At 37.2% G+C, this 21,378-nt stretch overlaps 1 protein-coding gene across 1 annotated transcript in view; it reads right to left on the reverse strand.

The window, feature by feature from the left end:
- LOC134493042 (rho GTPase-activating protein 39-like) overlaps positions 1–21,378 on the reverse strand; it is a 95,555-nt gene extending 74,177 nt beyond the window's left edge. The window contains exon 1 of the mRNA XM_063297272.1: positions 21,174–21,378. Within this exon, the coding sequence (XP_063153342.1) occupies positions 21,174–21,187 (14 nt within the window). The 5' untranslated portion in view covers positions 21,188–21,378. The remainder of the gene's footprint in view (positions 1–21,173) is intronic.

A 21,378-nucleotide genomic window follows, 5' to 3' on the forward strand; every position in this document is an offset into this window, starting at 1 on the left:
ACTACACATGTACAAATAAGAGGGGAGACACTTGTGATATTTTGTATTTTGGGATTTGGTCATTATCTGATGGAATCCAGGACATTTTCAAAATTTCAGTCATGGACATGGCCTTTAAAAAATGGTGTACTTGTGGTCTATGTACCCTTATGCACAATCAGAACAGGCCACTGTATTCTAGGAGCAAAGAACAGCTATGGTTCTAAACCTGTGATCCACTGTGGTAGAGAGAAAGATACTTTAAAAAATCTTGGTTCTATAATACATTTCTATTCTCAGTGTAACTATCAACTCTCATTCCTGCACCTTTTAATTAACTTTTATTTTGTGGTACCTATTTATTCCTTTGAAGTCCTGGCAAGTATTTTTATAGATCTTTTATCTAATACTCATATATCCATGCATTAAATGCAAGTATTACACTGGCCCTTGAAGAGCACATTTTTCTTCCCAGGCCCTAAAGAATGTGACCGGGCCCTGCTTCAACTGAAACGGAAGAGGCCTGCTTAATACAATTTAAAATTTGTTTGGAGGCAAGCCAGGCTCAGCACTAAATGAAAAGATAGTGAGCTGGAGCGTGACTGAAGCAGACGAAGTTCCATCAGAACTCTTTCCCAAAATACTGTCCAGGGCCAAGGGCACAATGTCCTTCTCTTGCTGTCATGCTTCCCTGATCTTCAGTAAGGTGAACAGATTCTAAATATTATCACTTAATGTACATTGAATCATATCCGTATTTGGAAGACACAGATTTATCCAAAATTCTTTAGTAACATTTAGAAGTTTCTGATTAAGGAGATCACTGAATTTTAACTAGTTGTGTCTTCCATATGACTGGTATCTTCTTTCCAGTATTAAGTATGGTGGGCAGGCTGCATTAATGGCTGCTGCTTTGTAATTTTAGTCCAGCAGATTGGAAACTATTCAAAAAAGTCATATACATAAGCTCAGAAAGTATTCAGGTGACTTGGCATTGGGCCCTGTCACTCATCCTGCAAGTTGCAATGTGAATGAGACTGTAAGAAACACAACTGAATTTTATAAATAGATTCTTTTTGCTGAACAAGCTGCTTGTGTAATTAGCTAAACCATCCAAGTGTCGGCACAGCTGCAAACTATTTAGACCATTATAGTTCATGTTACTTTACAGTGTGTATTCTGCATGACACTGAGGGCAAAAACAGGGCCCATCTGTCATCTCCATCAGGAACAAGAATTAGGGATCTACAGAAACAAACAGGTATTTGGGAGGATGACATGGAGTAAGAATCTTTCAGACTAGGAAGAAATATTGCAACTCAGAAGTTTCTTTGATACAATCTAACTCATCTGTGAAAACTGGTTAATGAAGAGTGGTTGAAAGATAATTAATTTAAAAGGAAGACAAAGAATAATGGTACTCTACTCAGCAATGTTAATGCAAGATGAAGCCCAATGGGAAAATCTGCAGCCACCTTAGGGGAAAAAAAATCAGCTCAGGTATATTGCGGCTTTAAGAATTTTGTTGGAATTAAGGCAAACCCATAGCAATAGCACGGACCTTTAAGTAGAGACTTTACTCAGTTCTGCCGTGTTTCAGATTTCAAAAGAGAAAGATGGTTTGGAGCACATGCACATAAAGCACCTGTTTGCAACTCTTTAAACAAACATGTATTTTCTTGGGCTCATGTTGCACCTTTGGAGGGCAGCCATCCCAGCGAAAGACACAGTTGCTTTAAGGAGTTGCCAACAGGTATTATTTGACCACCAACGCACTCCAAAGCACCTTTTCCCCTTCAGTTCCAAAAGGTTGCAACTCCTTAAACTTTACCACATTTAGAATATTCAGTACTTTCTTTTGCCAACAGTTAAGCAAACAGAGCATAAGCACGAGCAAGAGCTAACATTAGCATAGCAGAATAACCTATATGAGCTATCTCCAAACTGGCACTCTTCAGATATAGTGGGATTACAACCCCCAGGATTCCCAACTAGTATGTTCTGACCTTAATATTTCTGGAGAATACTGAATTGGGTAAAATCTATAAATTTATCAGTATATAATCTATTTACTGATTATAAAAGATGGGGTAGTGTCACTGCATCCTCTCTGGCTGAATCACACAAAGGATCCTACAGAATTGAGGTGATGGAGAACAATTTCAACATTTTGCCCTCTGGTAAAAGTGTTTTATTATAGCAGCCATTTTGAGAAACTTCAACTTCATAAAATGCTACCAGTATTCAAAATTAATCAGCCTTGACTTTGTTTAGCTTCCAAGCCTAGACATGGTCAGGTACTGCCAGATACAAAACTTATATTAGAATTATCTTGAAAAAGTACTTAGGAAAACAGATGGTGAGCTGGGCTAAAGCGGCACTGTTTGTATTACGGAGAATCTTATTGGGTCTGTACCTAATTTCTTTCTAAGATTCCAGACTCCTTGTACATAAAGCAGCAATAATTAAACAATAGCCTCTAATTGTCTTTGATCTAGGATCTATCTTCCAAATATACATTTTTCCTCCTAATTTCACTGAGAAAAAAAAATCAAACTAAACAGCATCGGCTGTATCCACAAGGAACTGATTGAGCACATTTTTCCTTCATTGCTTGATGACACTGTTTTATTAATTAAAATAAGCAGGAGGAAGATTATCCCTACAGCCTAAAAGGGATTTTCTTCTGTGTTGAACTGAACATGCTGCTTTCGGATGCTTACTTCTATGCAAGAAGATAAATCTAACTTTGTTAGTTTTTCATTGCCTCTATTTTATTGTAAGCAATATAATGTTTTTTAAGGAAGTGTTATACAAAGGTTTTAAAATAAATAATCAATTTTCTGATTATTCAGCGACATCTATTCAATACATGAAAAAGTAATGTCTGGAGTCTAGTTAAGTGGTTTCACATTTCAAATAACTATTAAAATTGTTATTTCTGTAGCTAGCTGTTTTAAATATGCCTATCCCAAAAAGAACTGAAATGTATATTGTTCAAAAATATAGCGAATAGCAAGAATCAAGGCTTTAGCAGCAGAAGATATAGTATGTTATAGCTGTTTAAATGTCCTGCCTGTGTCTAAATGACCAGTTGGCAAGACAGCAGATGCTTTGTTCGCTTCTTGCAATTATCTGTACAGCTCTGATTCTAAGAAAATAAAATATACTTTTAAAATGTGCAGTGACAATTTTAGGGTGATGTCATCATCTTACTTTACAGCTAGTTCATAGCTCTGATGTATTAAAATCTAGTAATTCCTGAAGTGCAAATAATTCCTGAAAGAAACTTTGAAGGCTCATGGGATGCACTTGGAAATTAATCAACAATAATTAAACTGTAATGAAATATGATCATATTAGGATCTGGGGGTGCAGGAATAGTGATTTAGGAAGTCCCATTTCGACAGTCTATAGGGCAGGAAGATGCCAAAACAGGAACTACATTAATAACAAAAAAAACCCACTGTACTTAGAAGAGCACAAGACTAGCTGAATCTAGAACCAAGGACACCATAAAGAAACAAAAACTAGAAAGGTTCTCAAGAGAACTGCAATAATGATAGGTTTTGCTGAAGCCATACAGAAAATTACCAATATCTATTTCTGCATTCACTAATATCCAAATTAACTGTTTAAAAATTTTAAAGAATAAATATATGTACTAAATGTGATTCTGGAACAACTGCAGAGGTTACTAACTTAGCCAGCCATGAACTACAGTTGTAATCGAAATTATTCAACCCCCATTGCAAATCAGGTTGATTGTCAAAATGTACATACTTTCAGCTGTTTGCAATGAACAACTCGAACAAAAGTAATTGAAATAGCTCAACACAACAAATGCTTCAAGTGGTGTCCCCAAAGTCAACTGAAAATGAAACTTATAATGACTTCTCCAGTCTCGAAATTATTCAACCCCTGGAACTGAATCTGTCACAATAGCACACATACAGTATGTAAAACAGGTGTTGCCTCAAGCACACCTGATGTAACTAATCAAGGGCTTCATTAGTTGCACCAGGTGTGCTTGAGCTGGAACACATGAAATACCTGAACTGGCTAGGGGTTTATTTGAGTGTCACGTTTGACTGCATGTTAGAAATACAATATGGCTAAGTCAAAAGAATGGTCCAAAAAGGTAAGAAAAAGAGATCATCGCCCTTCACAAGCAAAGAACAGGATACAAAAAGACTTCAATTGCTTTTGTTGGATTTGTTCATTGCACACAGCTGAAAGTCTGTACATTTTGACAATCAACCTGATTTGCAATGGGGGTTGACTAACTTTGATTACAACTGTATTTGCTACTAAGTTACATAACAGGTAAATGACTTTCAAAAGCAGCCCTTGGATTGCACAGCAAGAATCTAAGTGTAAGAGTTATTAAAATATGTTTAACACAGCAGCTAGTTTAAGAGGTTCTTTGGTACTGTTTGTTAATTTAAAGCTGCTGTAGACTCCTAAAATTCCACAGAGTTCATGGCAGAGATGGCAAAACACATTATGGATTCCAAGTTAGGTGGAGTGGAAACAAAATTCTAATGCAAACATCAAGCACTTTGCTACACAAGTTTGCTAACTATTGAATCTGCAGCTGCTTGTAGATGAGCCTTTTAAATGTAATGTACAGGTAGTCCTTGAGTTCTGACAATAACTGGGACCGGAATTTCCATTGCTAAATGAGGTCATAAAGGGCAATGTCATGTGACCGCATCGCTTAGCGACAGCAATCCCAGCAGTCCCCATTATTTTAGTATCATTTTCAGAGGTTCTGTCCTTTTGTGGACAAATCACTCCATTCCAATCTCCCATTAAATACCAATTTTCATATGATAAGTTCATTAGTTTGTCCACAAGTCCTTTGTAAAAAGTTACTTTATCCTCATTTGGAGCATAAATTCCAATTACAAAAAATTTGGCCCCAAGCAAAGTAGCTTCCACCCCCACATATCTAACAAACTCATCAATCACTATCACTTCTGGTTGCAATTGGGGGTTTATATACAAAAGAACTTTCTCCCACTAAAATAAATTCTTCACTCACTTTTTTGCAGATGAAATATTTTATATGCATTTCTTGAAGATAAAATATATCTTGTTTCTTATTTTTGGAGGAGCATTTGCTCCATTTATTTCTACATTAGGCATTTAAAATCCATATTTATGCCAAAAGCTTAGAAAAGTCCATACCTATAGTGCCTAGCATGGTGGTCTCCTCCTCAGTTTCTTGTTGTAGCTGTTTATGGTCCAGAGTGCTGGGGCCCTTTGTCACTTCCATTTGAGTTTCTTCCAGTTCCCCTTTAAACTTTTCTAGAATTTCTCTTGCTTTTGGATTGAATTCATTTTGAGCCTCTCTTGTTTAAATGTGAAGATCACTCCTTCCAATTTATCCCATCAAAATGGTATCTTCTTCTGTTTCAACTTGTCAGGTAAAAAAGGAGTACTCTTTTCGTTTGTGCAATATTCTAATTGGATTTTTTTGAAGTACAATCACACCTGCATTATTAATCTTCAGTCTGGTAGTGACATGCTGCTGTAAAACTTGATCTCTAATTTTCTCTCTGACAAAGCACAAGAATATCCCTTGATGTATTTCTTAGTCTTGCAAATTGTATGTTGATTCTATAGACTTCATCAATTTCTGCCTCTATGGCATCTTCATCCCATTCCAAAAAATTTGAAATTGAACAATCTTTTCTCTAGTATCTTCTCCAGGATCCTCTGGAACCGCTCTAAATCTCAGGCAGAATTCTTTTTCTCTCAATTCCAATAATGCCAAATTGTCTAAGTCCTTTTCCATCTCTGTTTATTATTTCTGTTTTACTTTCTAAAATTTCCAGCTTATTTTAACTTCTCCTGTAAGATGCCCTATAGATTCAATTTTTTTTGTAACTTCTTCTTTCATCTCCTTTTTCATCTTTACAAATCTTTCTTCCATTTTCCTTTCAAAAGCAACCAACTCACTTTTGACAGACTTGACAGATTCATATACCTGCTTTCCTATTTCTTCAAAAAAATTTTGTAATATTTATGGGATAATTCCTTTTTCTGTTGGCTGCTCTAATGGACCTCTTCTTCCCTCAACTTGGTTTGCAACTTTTCTGGTGGTTGCCATTTTTTATTTACAATCCAAAAGTAAAAATAAGTCAATTACAAAGATGAAGGTAAAAAGTAGGCTTCTCTTTTTTCCTCCTCTTTCGCTTTCTCTATACCGTTAAGGCTTTAGTCCAATCTGTCTTTCTGTAGTTTAGAAGATGACATAATCAGTCTCATATTACACTTATCTCCTTATTTTGTAACTTCCACCAAATATCCTCAATTTGTTGTCAAACAATCAACATTCCCAAGAAAGTCTAGTTTATTTAATTAATTCCAAGTAATGCCAAAAGCACTTTTGCCAAAATATTTACCTTTCAGATTTATACTATCCCCATTATCTGTTTATAACTTTCTTAGTCAAAATCTTAATCTCTTTGCTGTTGTTTTAAAGTCTTTTAAAAGTATTATTTCCTCTTTGTTTTACTTTCTGTAATTCAAAATGAAGTATAACTCACCTAAAGACTATTCTCTTTGTTCTGCTGTTTTCGAAGACCTCTTTTCAACTGTAAATTGATTGTATCCAAAAGTGACTAAGAAAGTGAGGGTTTGGGAACTTAGTGTCCTTTAAAAGGCTGCACATTCTGAGTGCAAGTGAGCTGGCCCTCAGCCACTCTACTCACAAGAAAACCGCAAGACTTCCCAAGGAGAAACCTGCAACATTTCTCAAGGAGCAGCTGTCTAGGATGCAGGTGGGTGATCTCTTGGTCTCTCCTTTATCCCGAAAGACTTTGCCAGCCAGAAATCACAACTGGCTGCCAATCACTACTGCAGTGCTGTCTCTGCTCCTCTGGAGACGTCTAGCCCACTATAGAACCTCACTTGAAAGCCCCTGATGCTTTGAAAGGCTCCTGAGGCCTTCTGAAACTTAACAAGGCCGCAAGAATGGTCAGCTGGGTGCAGCGGGGTCTACAGATCACAGGATGGCAGGGGCTTTGCACTGTAGTGCTGGGGGCAGCTAGGGCTTTGTGCTGTGGTGCGGAGCTTGAGGCTGTACTCCTCAGCAGTGGCACTGGGACTAAAGTAGATGCCTGGAAGCAGTGGTAACTAGCTGAGACTGCAGAAGGCCCTGGGGCTCCACTTCAGGTCCAGCACTGCCACCACCAAGGCATGCCACTGTGAAGGGTGGCCAAAAGGTCAGAGATGGGAGGGAGATAGGCAAGTGGGGAGAGCTGAAGCACCCCTGCAATCATAAGTGCAGGCAGGCACTTGGGGGTGCTGCAACGGCCGTAACTTTGTGGAATGGGCATAAGTACCATTCGTTCAGAGCCACCATAACTTTGAATGGTTGCTGAACAAATGGTCATTAAGCAAGGACTACCCTGTAAATAATTGGTTAATTTCATGGTATATCCAGATTGTATTTTGCCAGCAGCCAGTGCTCTTTTCTCTGAAAGAGAATAATTTGTAGAATTTGTTTTGACTAAGAAGTGCCAATCTCAACATGCATGCATGTTTTATAATGCTTAATTCCTATAAGGGTTTGGGAGAGGGTGGCTTTGATGGCAGCAGTGATATTCATTGTCTCTCCTTCTATTAAAGAGCAGAGTTGTTGAAGTATGAACAATTCTTTTTTCAGGATTCCAAAATACTAGTTTCAGTTTTGAGACTAGCTTCATAATTAGTTTCATCTCTTCCTCTCTCTTTACCTAATGGCTAGCTTCATATAACATTACATATCCAAACAAGACCTTTTATGCCTTAGCATGATGGTTGACTTTGTATCACAAACTAAGGGAATACTTAAAAGCAAAGGTTCACATAGTTTTGCCACACACAAATATGTAGCTTGGGATAATTTTCCTCAACAAATAAATGAACAAGTATAATGTTTTTTACTCATTTGTTTAATTGGGTTCTCTTCATCGAGTTTTGGGACGTGTAGAGAACAGATCACATTTTAGGTCATATTTATGCAGAAATATTGAAAATTCAAAAGGGTTCACAAACTTTTAAGCACCACTGTACATAGCCTTCATGGATTGCCCATTAATACCCCATCTTGCTACATTCACACTGTTCATCAACCCACTTTTAAATAGCAAACAACTCACAGATTTAATTAAAATATAAAAATAAATCAACTTCCTTTAAATAAGCTATTTTATATAACATTGTGTTGGCATTTTCCAGAACAACTCATTTGAATTTGCATGTCACAAGATCTGGATTTTACGTATGTTGAGGTGTACAATTAAAAGGAAACACCTATAGTCATTATGGTTAGAACAGAACAAAAGGCCAAGACTTCAGGAAACTGCAGCCAATGTTGAAATATTGTGGAAACTTCCTATTTTAAAGGAGAGAAGGGCAAAACAGGATTCTTTCACTGAGGCAACAAAACAGAACTCTTTCAATTAAACTAGACTGCATTGATCAACCATGGTTTAAACTATATAGAGAATGAGACTAGCACAAAATATCTTAACAATAAAGATTTTATTCTACCAATAATCAATAGAAATGAGTCCCAACCATGTAATTGCATACAGTTCCTGAAATATTCAGCAGCAGGGGAGAACTATAGAGAACAAAACAAAAAAACATTCACCTGGAGTTCAAACAAATCCTTACATACAGCTGTCTGAAAAAAAATAGTCCTTCCAATACTATTTAAGGACAATCATTGTTATAGTACACTCACAGACCCATAGTCCACAAGAATAGCCTGATAATCCATAAAGTACAAGGTCCTCAAAAAAGTGTTAAAGACAGTACATTAGTTATGAACCTACAGGTGCTAAGGCAGTGGTTCTTAAATTGGAGGTAATTACCTCTGATGGGGTAATTTGAGCATATCCTGGGGGTAATGGAGCAATTTGTAATTGCTTATTTATGAGTCAAGGATCCAGTTTGGGACTGCCACCACAGAGACCCTTGTGTAAAACAACAGTCTGGGTTTTTTTGTGGGGTAATATTATTCAAGACCAAGAAAAGGAGTAATTGGGTCAAAAAGTTTAAGAACCACTATGCTGAGGGTGACAGCAACAAAGGCAGTGAGTATTTGAAATAGATAGTTCTAGCCAAACCGCTACATTCAGCTGAACACAAGTAACTGGCAGATTGATTTCTGAGTCTACTAACTGAGATTTTGCAAAGGATGAGATGTGCTTCCCTATATGCTACAACATACACATTTGCTCTCTTTGTGTAATTTGTGCTCCTTCAGCATATGAACAAAACTAGTGCATTGTTAAAGTTAAGCCCCTATTCCAACCTATACATCCTTTGATTCCACTTCACATCTATAAAATATACTTTCCTATTTTCTCTTAATTGTGCATGTGCTAAACTGGCCTCCTCTGAACATTCCAAACTGGCAAAGAATGAGGGACAACCCTTCCAGTGACATCACAATGTCACCAGAGGGCCCTCTGCTATCAAGTCAGTAGGCTGAATTGGGACCTACAGTCCCTCCAGCATTATTCAACTCTGATTTAAACATAATTTATTTTAGGCTCTTCAATAACATTAAGTTATACCTTTTCTGTACGGGAGCTCAAGATGGCCTCTGTAGTGCTCTCTCCTCCTATTTTTCCGCACAACGATTCTGTGAGTAGGTTGGGTTGACAGAAGATTGGCCCAAAGTAACCCTGATGATGACGATGATGATACAAACTGGATGAGACAATGGTTGGATTCACACAGCACACTAAATTAAAATGTGTCAACTAGTTTATAGTTCAATATGTTGAGCAAATCCAACCATATAGTTAGTTTAGGGTTCAACCTATTATGCAAATCCAGCAATTGGGTTCAGTTAACCAAGGTTAAATTAACTGGGGATTAGTGTTCTGCTCTGAACATACAAACGGCTTTTTTGGTCTCTGAAAAGCTTCAAGGGAAACTGTCAGGAAAGGAATCACGAATTCACAAATGGCATTACTGAATAATGAACCATCTTGTTGTGCAGACAACACTATATTCTATTGCACACCAAAGTAGCATTCTTATTTTGGAATCTGCTTGTAGCCCATTTATTATGAAGTCTAATACTAAAATAAATCAGAGCTATATATCTTATGCCTATGCTAATCTTTTTATTTTCAGATCAATTTGAAGTTGATGTATTCAGTTAAGCAGAAAGGCAGGTATAATTATGTAATTACACAAAATAAATAAATAGTCTTCTCCCTTAATGTGAAATGCATGTTTAGTTTTCAAAAATAAACAATATTAAACAGTAAACTCTTGATTTAATGGACTAATGAATGTTTATTCAATCACAACAGGTTTTAAGCATGCATATTTTAGATATTATGCATTTTATATATCCATAACATGGGAATGGGATTTTACACCTGTGCATTTTAAGGATTTTATGCATGCATAAAATAGCAGACAGGATTTTATGCATGCACAGAGACATAAATGAAAATATTTTGTTCATTGCTTGTAAGATCTACTAAACTGAGGTCCATTAAATTGATGGTCTACTGTACTGTTATTAACTACATCTTTTTCACTCATTTTTAAAAAAAAAACTACTCCCATGGGGACAAATCCCCACCTCTGTAGCAAAACAGAGGAGTTCCCAGCAGAACGGAGGCATTCTCAACCCAGAGTTAGTCTCCCAACACAAAGATTGCTACATTTTACTTCAGTCTGAATGACATGATGAAAAAGGTTTGGTTGGTATGTTTGTCTTAACTTAAAAAGTTTTCTCTTAGCACAGATCACCGGTTCTAATTACACTAATTACACTAATTACCATTACTTTCATTTGAAGTATTAATGAACCATGCAAACAGACTTATTTTTCCAATTCACTCCTTTTGGTCTGACAAACAGAAAGACTTCCTTAAAGGTCCTTCCAGTTTGAAACATTTCCCAGATCATTTCCTTGAAGAGCTAAGCAACATATAGAAAACCACCTTCCTTTCAGGGATTAAATTAAACATTATTTGTGGGTGGGCAGCCAACATTGTTTCTTCACCACTGCCCAGCAATAGGTGGCAACTTCCTTTGTTATGTCTTGATTGGTATCTGATAATAATAGTTTAGTATACTGTAAAACTCATCTGTTTTGCCTGGAAATCACTGGAGGATTGCTGCTATATTGTACTTCCAGAGGTCTCTCTATATCTGTTACTAGGTATTAACTTACTTCTCTCAAAAACTTGAACAAGATCTTTAAATTCTACCAAAGAAAAAGATTATGAGCTGTCTATACATGGCTAATGACACTTTAAAAATGCAACTCACTATACATTTGCCCAGTTTCTTTCAGCTGCAGAATTTGAGTTCTGAGATTGAAAGATATTGTCAGTATCTTTCCAGTAGAATAATAGGCCACTGTGAACTTTAGAATGTGTAAAATGTATTTGTTTTAAAACAGAAAGTCTGACTTCATCCGTTATTTTATAATAAAGCAGTGATGGAAAACAGAACTCAAGAAAGAAAACCAGCTTCATTTAAAAACAATATTCCAGTTAACTGTTTTTAAAAAATCAGTTTTTAAGGAAAAACTCTGAATTACTTCTTTGAAGTATTTTTTTCTGTTGCAATATTAAGTCATATTATTTTCCAGACAGTAACTTTGACTCCAGATAGGATCTTGTTAGAAAATGTCTCAGAGAAGCTAGAAAATGTAAAATCTTCTTTGAGTTGAGCATGATTCCTGATGACTTCATAGACACATCCATATTATTTTCTTTGCAATAACACAGAGGTGGTTTACCACTGCCTTCTTATGGGATGTTCTTTCAATTTTCCACTCTAGCCTGCAGCCATAGTACTTCCTGGTAATTTCCCATTCAAATACTAATCAAATCCAATTCCGCTTAGTTTTTTAAGATCAATCAAGGCTGGTAAAGTAATATCTAAGATTTCACATATTGAAAAGGTCTTAAAAAGTATGGGAAAATCAGACAGTTGACACCAGCAATTCTGTATCTGAATACATGTTTGCCCAAATCATGTATAAAGTAGAATAAGCAAATTGTTCCATCAAGAATTAATATTTTTGTTGGTGGCTACTAGGCAACTTATAAGTCATTTATGGTAGCAGGGAATATTCTATCAATGACAGCATGGATTCAACAATTCTGATGCATGGGGCTTTTTTGCATCTTAAACTTGAACTTTCTTTTTTTGCAATAAATGTTATTAGATTTAAAGAAAAAGAAAAACTACAAAAAAACAAAAAACTACAAAGAAAAGAAAAAACTAAAAATGTACAAAAACACAAAAGAGATTTTTTTTTTAATTTTACAAAGAGTTGTGGCTTCTGATTTTAAACAGCCAGGATATACAAAAATTTCAACTCTCAATCTCTTACTCTATCTTAAACCAAAACACATTATTTCTGTAAATCAATCTACTTCAAAACATAATAAAAATCACTAAGTACAGTTACTCCTCCCCCTTATATTAAAATAAAGAAAAGAAAAATTTATATCAACCTCAACCCTCTTTCTCCCCTCCAAAAAATAAAACATATTCAACTAATCCCTTCCTACCACTATTCTATACATTTCTACTATAATAAAAATCAAATTAAAAAGCTTAAGTTGTCTACTATTATAGTTAATACAACAATTTTAATAATAACCAGATAAACATTCTTTAACCCTAATACAACAGTTTTAGTAATTTTAATCTTAATAAACTCATAAAAAACCTATTCAAGACAGTAAATCCAAATCTTTAAAGACAAATAGCATCAATCAAAAAAGCAAACCAAATAAAGATTTTTCAACCCTTATCCCACTTCATAGTAGATCAAAGTAGTTATATATCCCCACAGTATGCACAAAATTTTCCTTTTACAAAAATCAACCAGCCCAACTGCCCCCCTCAAAGAGTCCAGGTTCTTTTCGTGATGTTTCACCAGGAAATCAATTTTACATATGGTTTGCAAATCACTCTCACCCTTAGTTTCCTCCAAGTCCTTTATCCAATCTTCATCCAGCATCTCTATAGTGATTCCAATCTCAGTCTTAAGAGAAACGTTTCTATCACTCTTAAATTCTTCAATTTCATCCACCACATCCCCAGCCTGAAGGCACATTTTGGATCTCATATTTTCCACAATGTCCTGGATATCTTGCATAAAAGCACAACAAAAATCAGAAGAAATCTGCTTAATATCCTGGTACAAACCAGAAAAGATCTGTTTGAAATCCTCCATGTCTCACTCAGCAGATTATGGTGCCCCCTAGGAGCTTAGCCAGCAAAAGTTGAAAGTATCAAAGAATGTATTTAGTCTAGTGAAAGTAAAATAAAGAGTTCCCCAGGGAAAGTTGCCTCAGGAAACTGAAAGTTCAGAACAGCAGATTCAACATGCAAACAATTGCTAATATCTTCAAATTTAATACAAAAATAATAATAGGAAGACAATTATTTAGTCTCAATCTTTGTTTCCTTGGGAGGAAAACTAAATCCAGAACTAAAAATATTTTTTTTAAAATTAAGAAGTAAACCCAGAAATAACATTAGGCACCAAGAGAGCCAGCTTCTCCTCGCTATAGAATGCCTCTCTTAGGATACTTATGCTTAAAGTATATATATACAAATTGGTGATTAAGAAATGGGGTGACTGGACTTAGTGTCCCTTTAAGGCTACAGCGCGGCTTGGAAATGATGAAATCCCACACCTCCCAGCTGATCTTGCCCAGCAAATGCGAAATTCTATTTGCAAACCTCAGCTACAATCAGCCATTCGGAAGACAGATGGTACGATTCCAAGAGTTCTCCTTGATCCGGAGAACGTTTTTGGGCTTCAGAAAGACCTGCCTGAGCCCAAAGAAAAACATCGCGGTGTCAGATCTGCTCATCAAAACAGCAGTCACAGCCATTCAGTCCGCCATTCCCACCGGAAGGCCCTTAAACTTGAACTTTCATCCCACCTCCACTTTACAGTTTAGACCGCCTCACTTCTGGTGAGGATTATGGCAGGCTAGACATCTGTGAGTTTTGAGTCTGACTGTGACTCTGAAAACGAAACTTATCTTGAGCCAGAAGGGGAAAACGAAACTTATCAGGAGGGAATTGGGGAAACAGAAACCAGGAGTGACTCAGCAGAGCAGGAGAAATTGGAGATGCTGATTGGACAAACTTCGGGGAGAGGTTTGAATCCTCCAATCAGTGCTCGAGAGAGAACAGCAGATAAGCGTGAGAAGCAAAAGGCAGCCCGATTGGCTGCAGACGAGAAATGGCGCACAAAGGATCATTTAAAAAGGCACGCACGCCAAGAGCAAGCTGCTGGAGATAACCGACGCACAATCAGAGGCAGCTCCTCCTGCTGTCACGGAACTGCTTCCTTCACACACCACTCCAGTTGAGCCTAGTCTTGCCGTTTCAGCCAAGCACAGTTTTCCTTCCTGTTCCAGCCAAGCACAGTTCCTTCCTGTTCCAGCCAAGTCCAGCCTTGCTCCCAGTTCCAAGCCTTGTCATGTCGCTCCAGCCAAGTACAGCCTTGTGTCCAGTTCCAAGCCTTGCCATGCCATTGCAGCTGAGTCCTGCCTTGTATCCAGACCCGAGCCTCGCCTTGATGCTCCAGCCAAGTCCTGCCTTGTCTCCAGATCCAAGCCTTGCCTTGATGCTCCAGTCAAGTCTTGCCTAGCCTCCATTGTCAAGCCTAGTCTAGCCTCCGTGCCCAATCTGAGATTCGTGCCTCAAGCCCCCTCCTTGCCATGTGCTCTAGCTACACCAGGTTTTGCTGCCTCATTGAGAGGATTAGCCGAGTTCTGCCTTGCTGTTTTGGCACGATCTCCTTCTACTTCTGAATATGCAGACTTGCCTTGTTATCCTCCACTGCCTGGGTGGACTTGATTGAACTGCACTGCCTAATCTATTCTAAGGACTTTCAATGTTGTAAACAGTCATTTGTAAATAAAGAATTTAATAGTAATTCTGCCTGGCCACCTCATAGTCTGAACAGGACAGTATCTCCGAAGGAGTGAGGATGACATTACATCCAAGAACGGTGGCCAGAAGGTGAACGCTGGCCAGCAAAATCTCTCCGGATAAAGAAGGGATCATGAGATAGCCACTTGTATGCCGGATAGCTGCTCCTCATGAGTAAACTACAGGAACAGAAGTTTTTGCAGTCGGCTCGTGAGTACAGCAGCTGGGAGTCGCAGGACCCATCTAAGCTCACAGTTGTAATGTATCCTATACAGACATAAAGTTCAACCATCCTCATTTCTTAATCACATTTGGATTTAATTAATCTACAAATAGAGATTTTCTTTGTGGCAAGGTAAGATTCCTCTTGGTGAGTGTAACTTTTTTTCTGGATTATGAAGATAAAAAGAGGCTTTAAGGATTTAAAGACTCAAGAACTTTTGGCAAAAAGCTTAACAAAGAAATAATTTAAGAAAGTTTAAAATGGATAAAGAGGACAGTTATTTTTTATTTTTACTGTTTTTCTTTTTGGTGAAAGTGCTTTTGCATAAACTTAAACTAGACAAACAGACTGGACTTTTCTGGGAATGCTGCTTGTTTACTATTAAAGAGTGCAAGCAATTGGTGGATTTTACAAAAAAAGCAATACAAGTCAGAATGTGATGCTACTTTTCTATGGAGATGTGGATTGTGATGTGGATTGAAACTACGGGAGTGCTATTAGAAATGAAAGTGTTAAAGGCAAAGAAAGAGAAAAGAGGAAAAAAGGGGGTAATTTGTCTTTTCATTTCCCTTTGAGTCACTTTTATTTTGGGATTATAATATCAGAATGGCAACTACTAGAAAAGCAGCAAGAATAGAAGGGAGAAGGGGATTGTTAGAGCAACCTGCAAAGAAAGGAACAATATCAGATTTGCTTCAGAAAATATTTGAACAATTGAGCATAGTAAGTTAGAATCACTTGATACTAAGTTGACAGCCTTTGAAAAAAGAATGGATGAAAGATTTGTAAAGATGAAAAGAGGAGGTGAAAGAAGAAGTTAGGAAGATGGAAAGCTCTGTAAAAAAAATGCCTGGAGAAGTAAAAAAAAAAACAGATTAATGACAAAGTAGAAATTTTAGAGAGCAAGACAGAAGTTATTCCCATCAAAATTTTACGTAAGAGAAAAGAGTAATTTTTAATTCAAAGATTAAAGCAGAAAAAGATCCCATTTCAATGGGACAAACTGAAAGGTGTGATTTTTAAATAGCAGAGATTTTGACTGAATTCTGTTCAGAAGGCAAGAGAGTTTCTAGAAAGATTCAAAGAAAAATTGGAGGAGATTCAAATGGATTATACAAAAATCACAACAGATGCAACAGGAATCTGAAAAGGATGATACTGAATTAGGAGCTACAGGTATTGACTTTTCTAAATTTTTGGCTTACGAATTACAAATGTTTAACATGAAATATAAATGGAGCAAATGCTCCTCAAAAGAGAAAAAATATTTCATTATTTGAAAAAATTAAAACAAGATATTATTTGCCTAGAAAAGACAGATTAGAAAAAAGGATACAAAATATTTGATTTATAAAAAATTGGGTGAAGAATTTATCTCAGGAGGTATCAAAAAGAAAGGAAGGAAGGAAGGAAGGAAGGAAGGAAGGAAGGAAGGAAGGAAGGAAGGAAATTGTTTTGTACATTAACTCCCAACTAAAACCAGAACTTGTATTGACTGATAAGCATGCTAGATTTATTGACGTGGAAGTTAATTTGCATGGGGCTAAAACTATGGTGTTGGGAATTTATGCCCCAAATGAGTTTAAAGTGATGTTCTATAAACGACTTATGGAGAGGCTAATGGGTGTGTTTTTTTTAATGAAAACTGGTGTTTGATGAGGGATTGTAATAGAGTGATCTCCCTGCAACTAGATAGAACTGAGAAAAATATTTAAATTACCCAAGGTAAATTAGAAAATGTTTTTTTTTATTTGATGGACAATTTAGGCCTGATTGATATATGGAGACAGAAAAATGACAGTTCAAGAAAGTATACTTATTTTTGAGAATAACATAGATCCTTCTCAAAAATAGATAAGATTTAGATTTAAAAGGACTTGGCTACTAAGGTTTCTAAAGTAGAGATACTACCAAAGACCTTTTCAGATCATAATCCTGTGGGTTTGGTTTATAAAAGACAGTACCCTGTTAGTACTGTCCTTAACAGCATGTCATAAGTACAACATTGTGTTCAGTGAGGCATACTCCATTAGGTGACTCTGTGGCCAGCATGCCACAAGCACAACAAATTCCAGATTCACCTGAACCAAGCATGCTATTCTATGCAAACTAGGATCTCTAATCTAGAGATCACTTCGCAGGCCAATGAACTGTCACCCATCTGTTTGAAAGTAAATGCAATATAAAGATACATACTTAGGATGTGCTTATTCCTTTTATGAAGCACTACAGACTAGAATCTGCCTGGAGTTTGGAGATTACTATAAATGTTCTAATTATTGTGACCCATTTAAATTTAGTCTTAGGTGTAGGTTTTGACAGGACTTGGTCACACATTGAGTTTTACCATGAAATGTAAGTGGTCACCTGTTGATTGACTTGCCTAAACATTGTAGCAAGATTGGGGGTGACTGATGGTGGTAAGATTTGGTAACATGACTGAGGTATGAGGTGTCCATATCCCTAAATGTCCATGACTATGACCTCAAAAATTAATTTTATTAAACAATTAAAAATAACAAAATGTATTTGAGTTATATGTCCCACTTACTGTAGCAACACAAAATAATGTAGTCTATCCTCTAATTTTATTCTTATGACGACTCCTGTAAAGTGGGTTGGGCTAAGAGATAATGACTGGTCCAAAGTCACCCAAAAGAGTATGCCTTACTAAACACAATGGATCTTAATTTTAGGCAACCATTCACAGAATTGTTAACTTAGGCTCAATTTTATATGCACTTATCTGGGAGGAAATAACACTGAATTCTGTGAGTCTTACTGCGGAGATATTATTGTATTGCTTGACAGTGAAAAGATGGTCTCAAATCTTCAGTTGGTAATTCTGATGTTCCTGGTTTAAGTTGTTTAGAAAATATTTATATTATGCACCATTTGTTTCATTTTCTAAACAAAAGACTCTAATCATCCAATTTGCTGGTATGCACAGGTAGGTGGCCTATAGCCTCCATACGGCCGCAGACCAGGCTAAAAAATCAAGCAATGTCTATAACAAAAGGTAAGGACCACTAACAACAGAAAGCCCATTTTGAATCTCAAAGTTAACACCAAACAGAAACATGGCTGATATTTCCAAATTCCAGTTACCTACCGCCAAATCACATCATCATTTACAAATCACCTGATCAAAATATTATTTCTGATAAAATTCCTGGTTCAGGCTATAAACTAAATTACAAGAACAATAAATATCTATGAGGGAAAATTCACTGGAACTGATAAGTGTATGAATAGTGGAGTAAAAGAAAGCAATATAAATATATTTATATTGTTTTAGAGAAGGGAAAAAAAACCTTGAAGTGACTTTCAATACAAAGAGATCTAAGATTTGACCATTTGGAAGTCAATAAAGATACAGTAATGAAATGAACAAGCTGATAAAAGGAAACCTGATATAAGTTTGATAAGGTGTTTGGCCATCTGTCTTCAAGAAGCTGTATTATATACAGTCTGGAAACTCCCGTTATGGAGTAGTAGCAAAGTTACCTGTTTTCAGAATAAGTAGGTAAAGGTAAAGGTAAAGGTTTCCCTTGACGTAAAGTCCAGTCGTGTCCGACTCTAGGGGGCGGTGCTCATCTCCGTTTCTAAGCCTTAGAGCCAGCGTTGTCATAGACACTTCCGGGTCATGTGGCCAGCATGACTCACGGAACGCCGTTACCTTCCCGCCGAAGCAGTACCAATTAATCTACTCACACTCAGTTACTGCTTTTATTGTATGATCAAACCACTGCTATATCTAGTTTAAAATATCTTTTAAACTTTTATCAACAATGGGAAAAAATTATAAACACCAGCAAAACATTAGTAGGTTATCTTTGGCTGAGTACTAAGGAAAACCTCATGAACTCTTGTCCTCGTGTGATTATCTCTTAGCAATAAAACTCATACAAGCATATTAACACATGCAAATAAATTATTACAGAACTCATAGGCAGCGGCTAGATTCATACAATGCACTAAGCAATAATAATCATTTGCTGAATAAACTATAATCGGCTGAGTTCACATATGTGAGCCACAGCCAAGAAATTATTATCCAATATACCAGTGATTCTCAAAGTATGTCCATAAACATCTACCATATGATCCACCAAAGTCTCCCCATGGTCATGGGCCAGAGGATGCTCACCAACTCAGCTTTGCCCCTCCAACTGTCACTTGGTTTGCGAGAGAGGATCTGTAACTGAAAACCGGCTTCCTGAATCAGACAAATGATAATGCAAGTAGCAAAATGAACCCTGAACTTCAGAATATGACAATAACTCTGTCATTTTTAGTGCTGTGTCAAGTAGAACTGTGATCATGCAAGCAAATCAAAATAAAAGTGTCAATAGCACATATAATGATGAATATCTAAAGATGGATTTCCTTCTGCTACAGAAAAAAACCCAGGAATCTGGTAGCACTTTTTCCAACTAACAAATTTTATTAAAAGGCATAAGCTTTTGTGAGTTGTAGTTCACTTCATCAGATGCAGAACTGCGCTGGAGATTGGGCTGGCTCCAAACCCAAGCCTTTTAGTATTCAGATATTTCTACTGAAAAACATTATTGACCAGCAAGTTTGTGCTAAGTTTTGTTCTTTTTAGGGCAAGGTTTACATAAAATAATTCAAATAAATACGTAATTCTGAATTAACTTTTTGGTAGAAAAGTTTAGAAAGGTCTTTAAAAATGGAGGGGACATATACTATTGTGGTGATAAGAATCTTGTTACCCAAAAAGTGAACTCCCATGCTTTAATTAAGCATCTCTACATTTTCTACATGTTTATTTAGTAGTCCATGACTGCAGAAAGTATGGGAAACACTGCATCAACCTTTGCTAGTATACAAGCTCCAGAAAATCACGGTAGTCAGTTCTACTTTACAGTTACAGATTTATAATGCTGGAGAATCTCTACAAAGAATTAAATGACTCAGAACAAAAAACATACTGTGATTGTTTCCAGCATTAAACATTCAATTAAATATAAATTCAATCTTTTTATTGGAAGTAGAAATCCTGCATAAAAACAAGAAGTAATATAAAATAGATAATTATTATAAAGACTATGTATTTATGTATTCTTACCGGATACATAAACCACAGCAATGCCTATGTAAATAGTAATAGAAATGACATTTAAAAACATATAGTCAATATACATGGCTAGCATGTCAAACTCACAACCAAAGTGATTAAATAGCAATGTCAAGTTGTAACCCCTCTTTAATACCTATTATTGGAAGGAGGAGGAATTTTAATCTATGCTACCCATCAGGAGCAGAGATACTACTATTTATGGTAGACCTGACAATGTTCAAATGGTTTGAACAAACTATATTGCCCCAAGTCACAGTAAACTATGTCATAATCGATTGATTGCAAACCACAATGGTTCAGTTCACACATCGCAACAGGGTAATTTATATCACGGTTAAGAGGGATATATGAATCCAGCCATTATTTACTGAGGCCAACCAGAAAACTTACACTGTTGTTCCGCAAGGCTATATCCGCCAAACGCCACTTACTTTAAAGGCGGCCAAAATGTACCTCTCTCCCAAAATAAACGCGTGAGCACCGGATACGCCTAGACAATTTACAAAGAGGCAAGGGGTGAAATAAACTACATCTCAGGTCGCACAGCTATTCCCTACGCACTTTTTCACCGTAACTTTCTCCTCCACCGCCATCTCACGAGCTCATTCTTGAGCCTCGGCTGAGCTCGAAGCCGACAAACTCCTGGGAAACTCTCTGAGCCCTTTGCTAGTTTAGACCCTGCAAACGAAACGCCCAAAGTTGTCTCGGTCTCTTTCCTTCCCCCTCCAAGGTTCTTCGGCCGCGCGCCGCCTGGAAAGAGGAGCGCGGAATGGCGGCGGAGGCGTCTCGAGATACAGTGGCGGCGTCTGGGGCCCAGCCCTGCGCCCCACCCAGCTCAACAGGTAAGAGGCAGACGGAGAGGGCACCCCCTCATCCATTGGCTCCAAATTACCGCCTAGCTCCCCAAACTACACTCACCTTTCCGCCTCCATATCTCTGCTCGTGCCGCGCTACCCGGACTTTTTCCCCTGCGCCCCTCAGGGTGAGCGGAGGCTCTCGCTCCCAAGCCAGACAAGATCAGGATGTGAAACCTGATCCTGCCCGCCGCCGCCCCTCCCCGCTTCGCGTGCATTAAACTGGGCAGGACACAGCTCTGCAGTCCCTCTGCTGGGGAAGACCACTT

The sequence above is a fragment of the Candoia aspera genome, chromosome 3 (genome assembly GCF_035149785.1).
Source record: "Candoia aspera isolate rCanAsp1 chromosome 3, rCanAsp1.hap2, whole genome shotgun sequence".
Lineage (NCBI taxonomy): Eukaryota > Metazoa > Chordata > Lepidosauria > Squamata > Boidae > Candoia > Candoia aspera.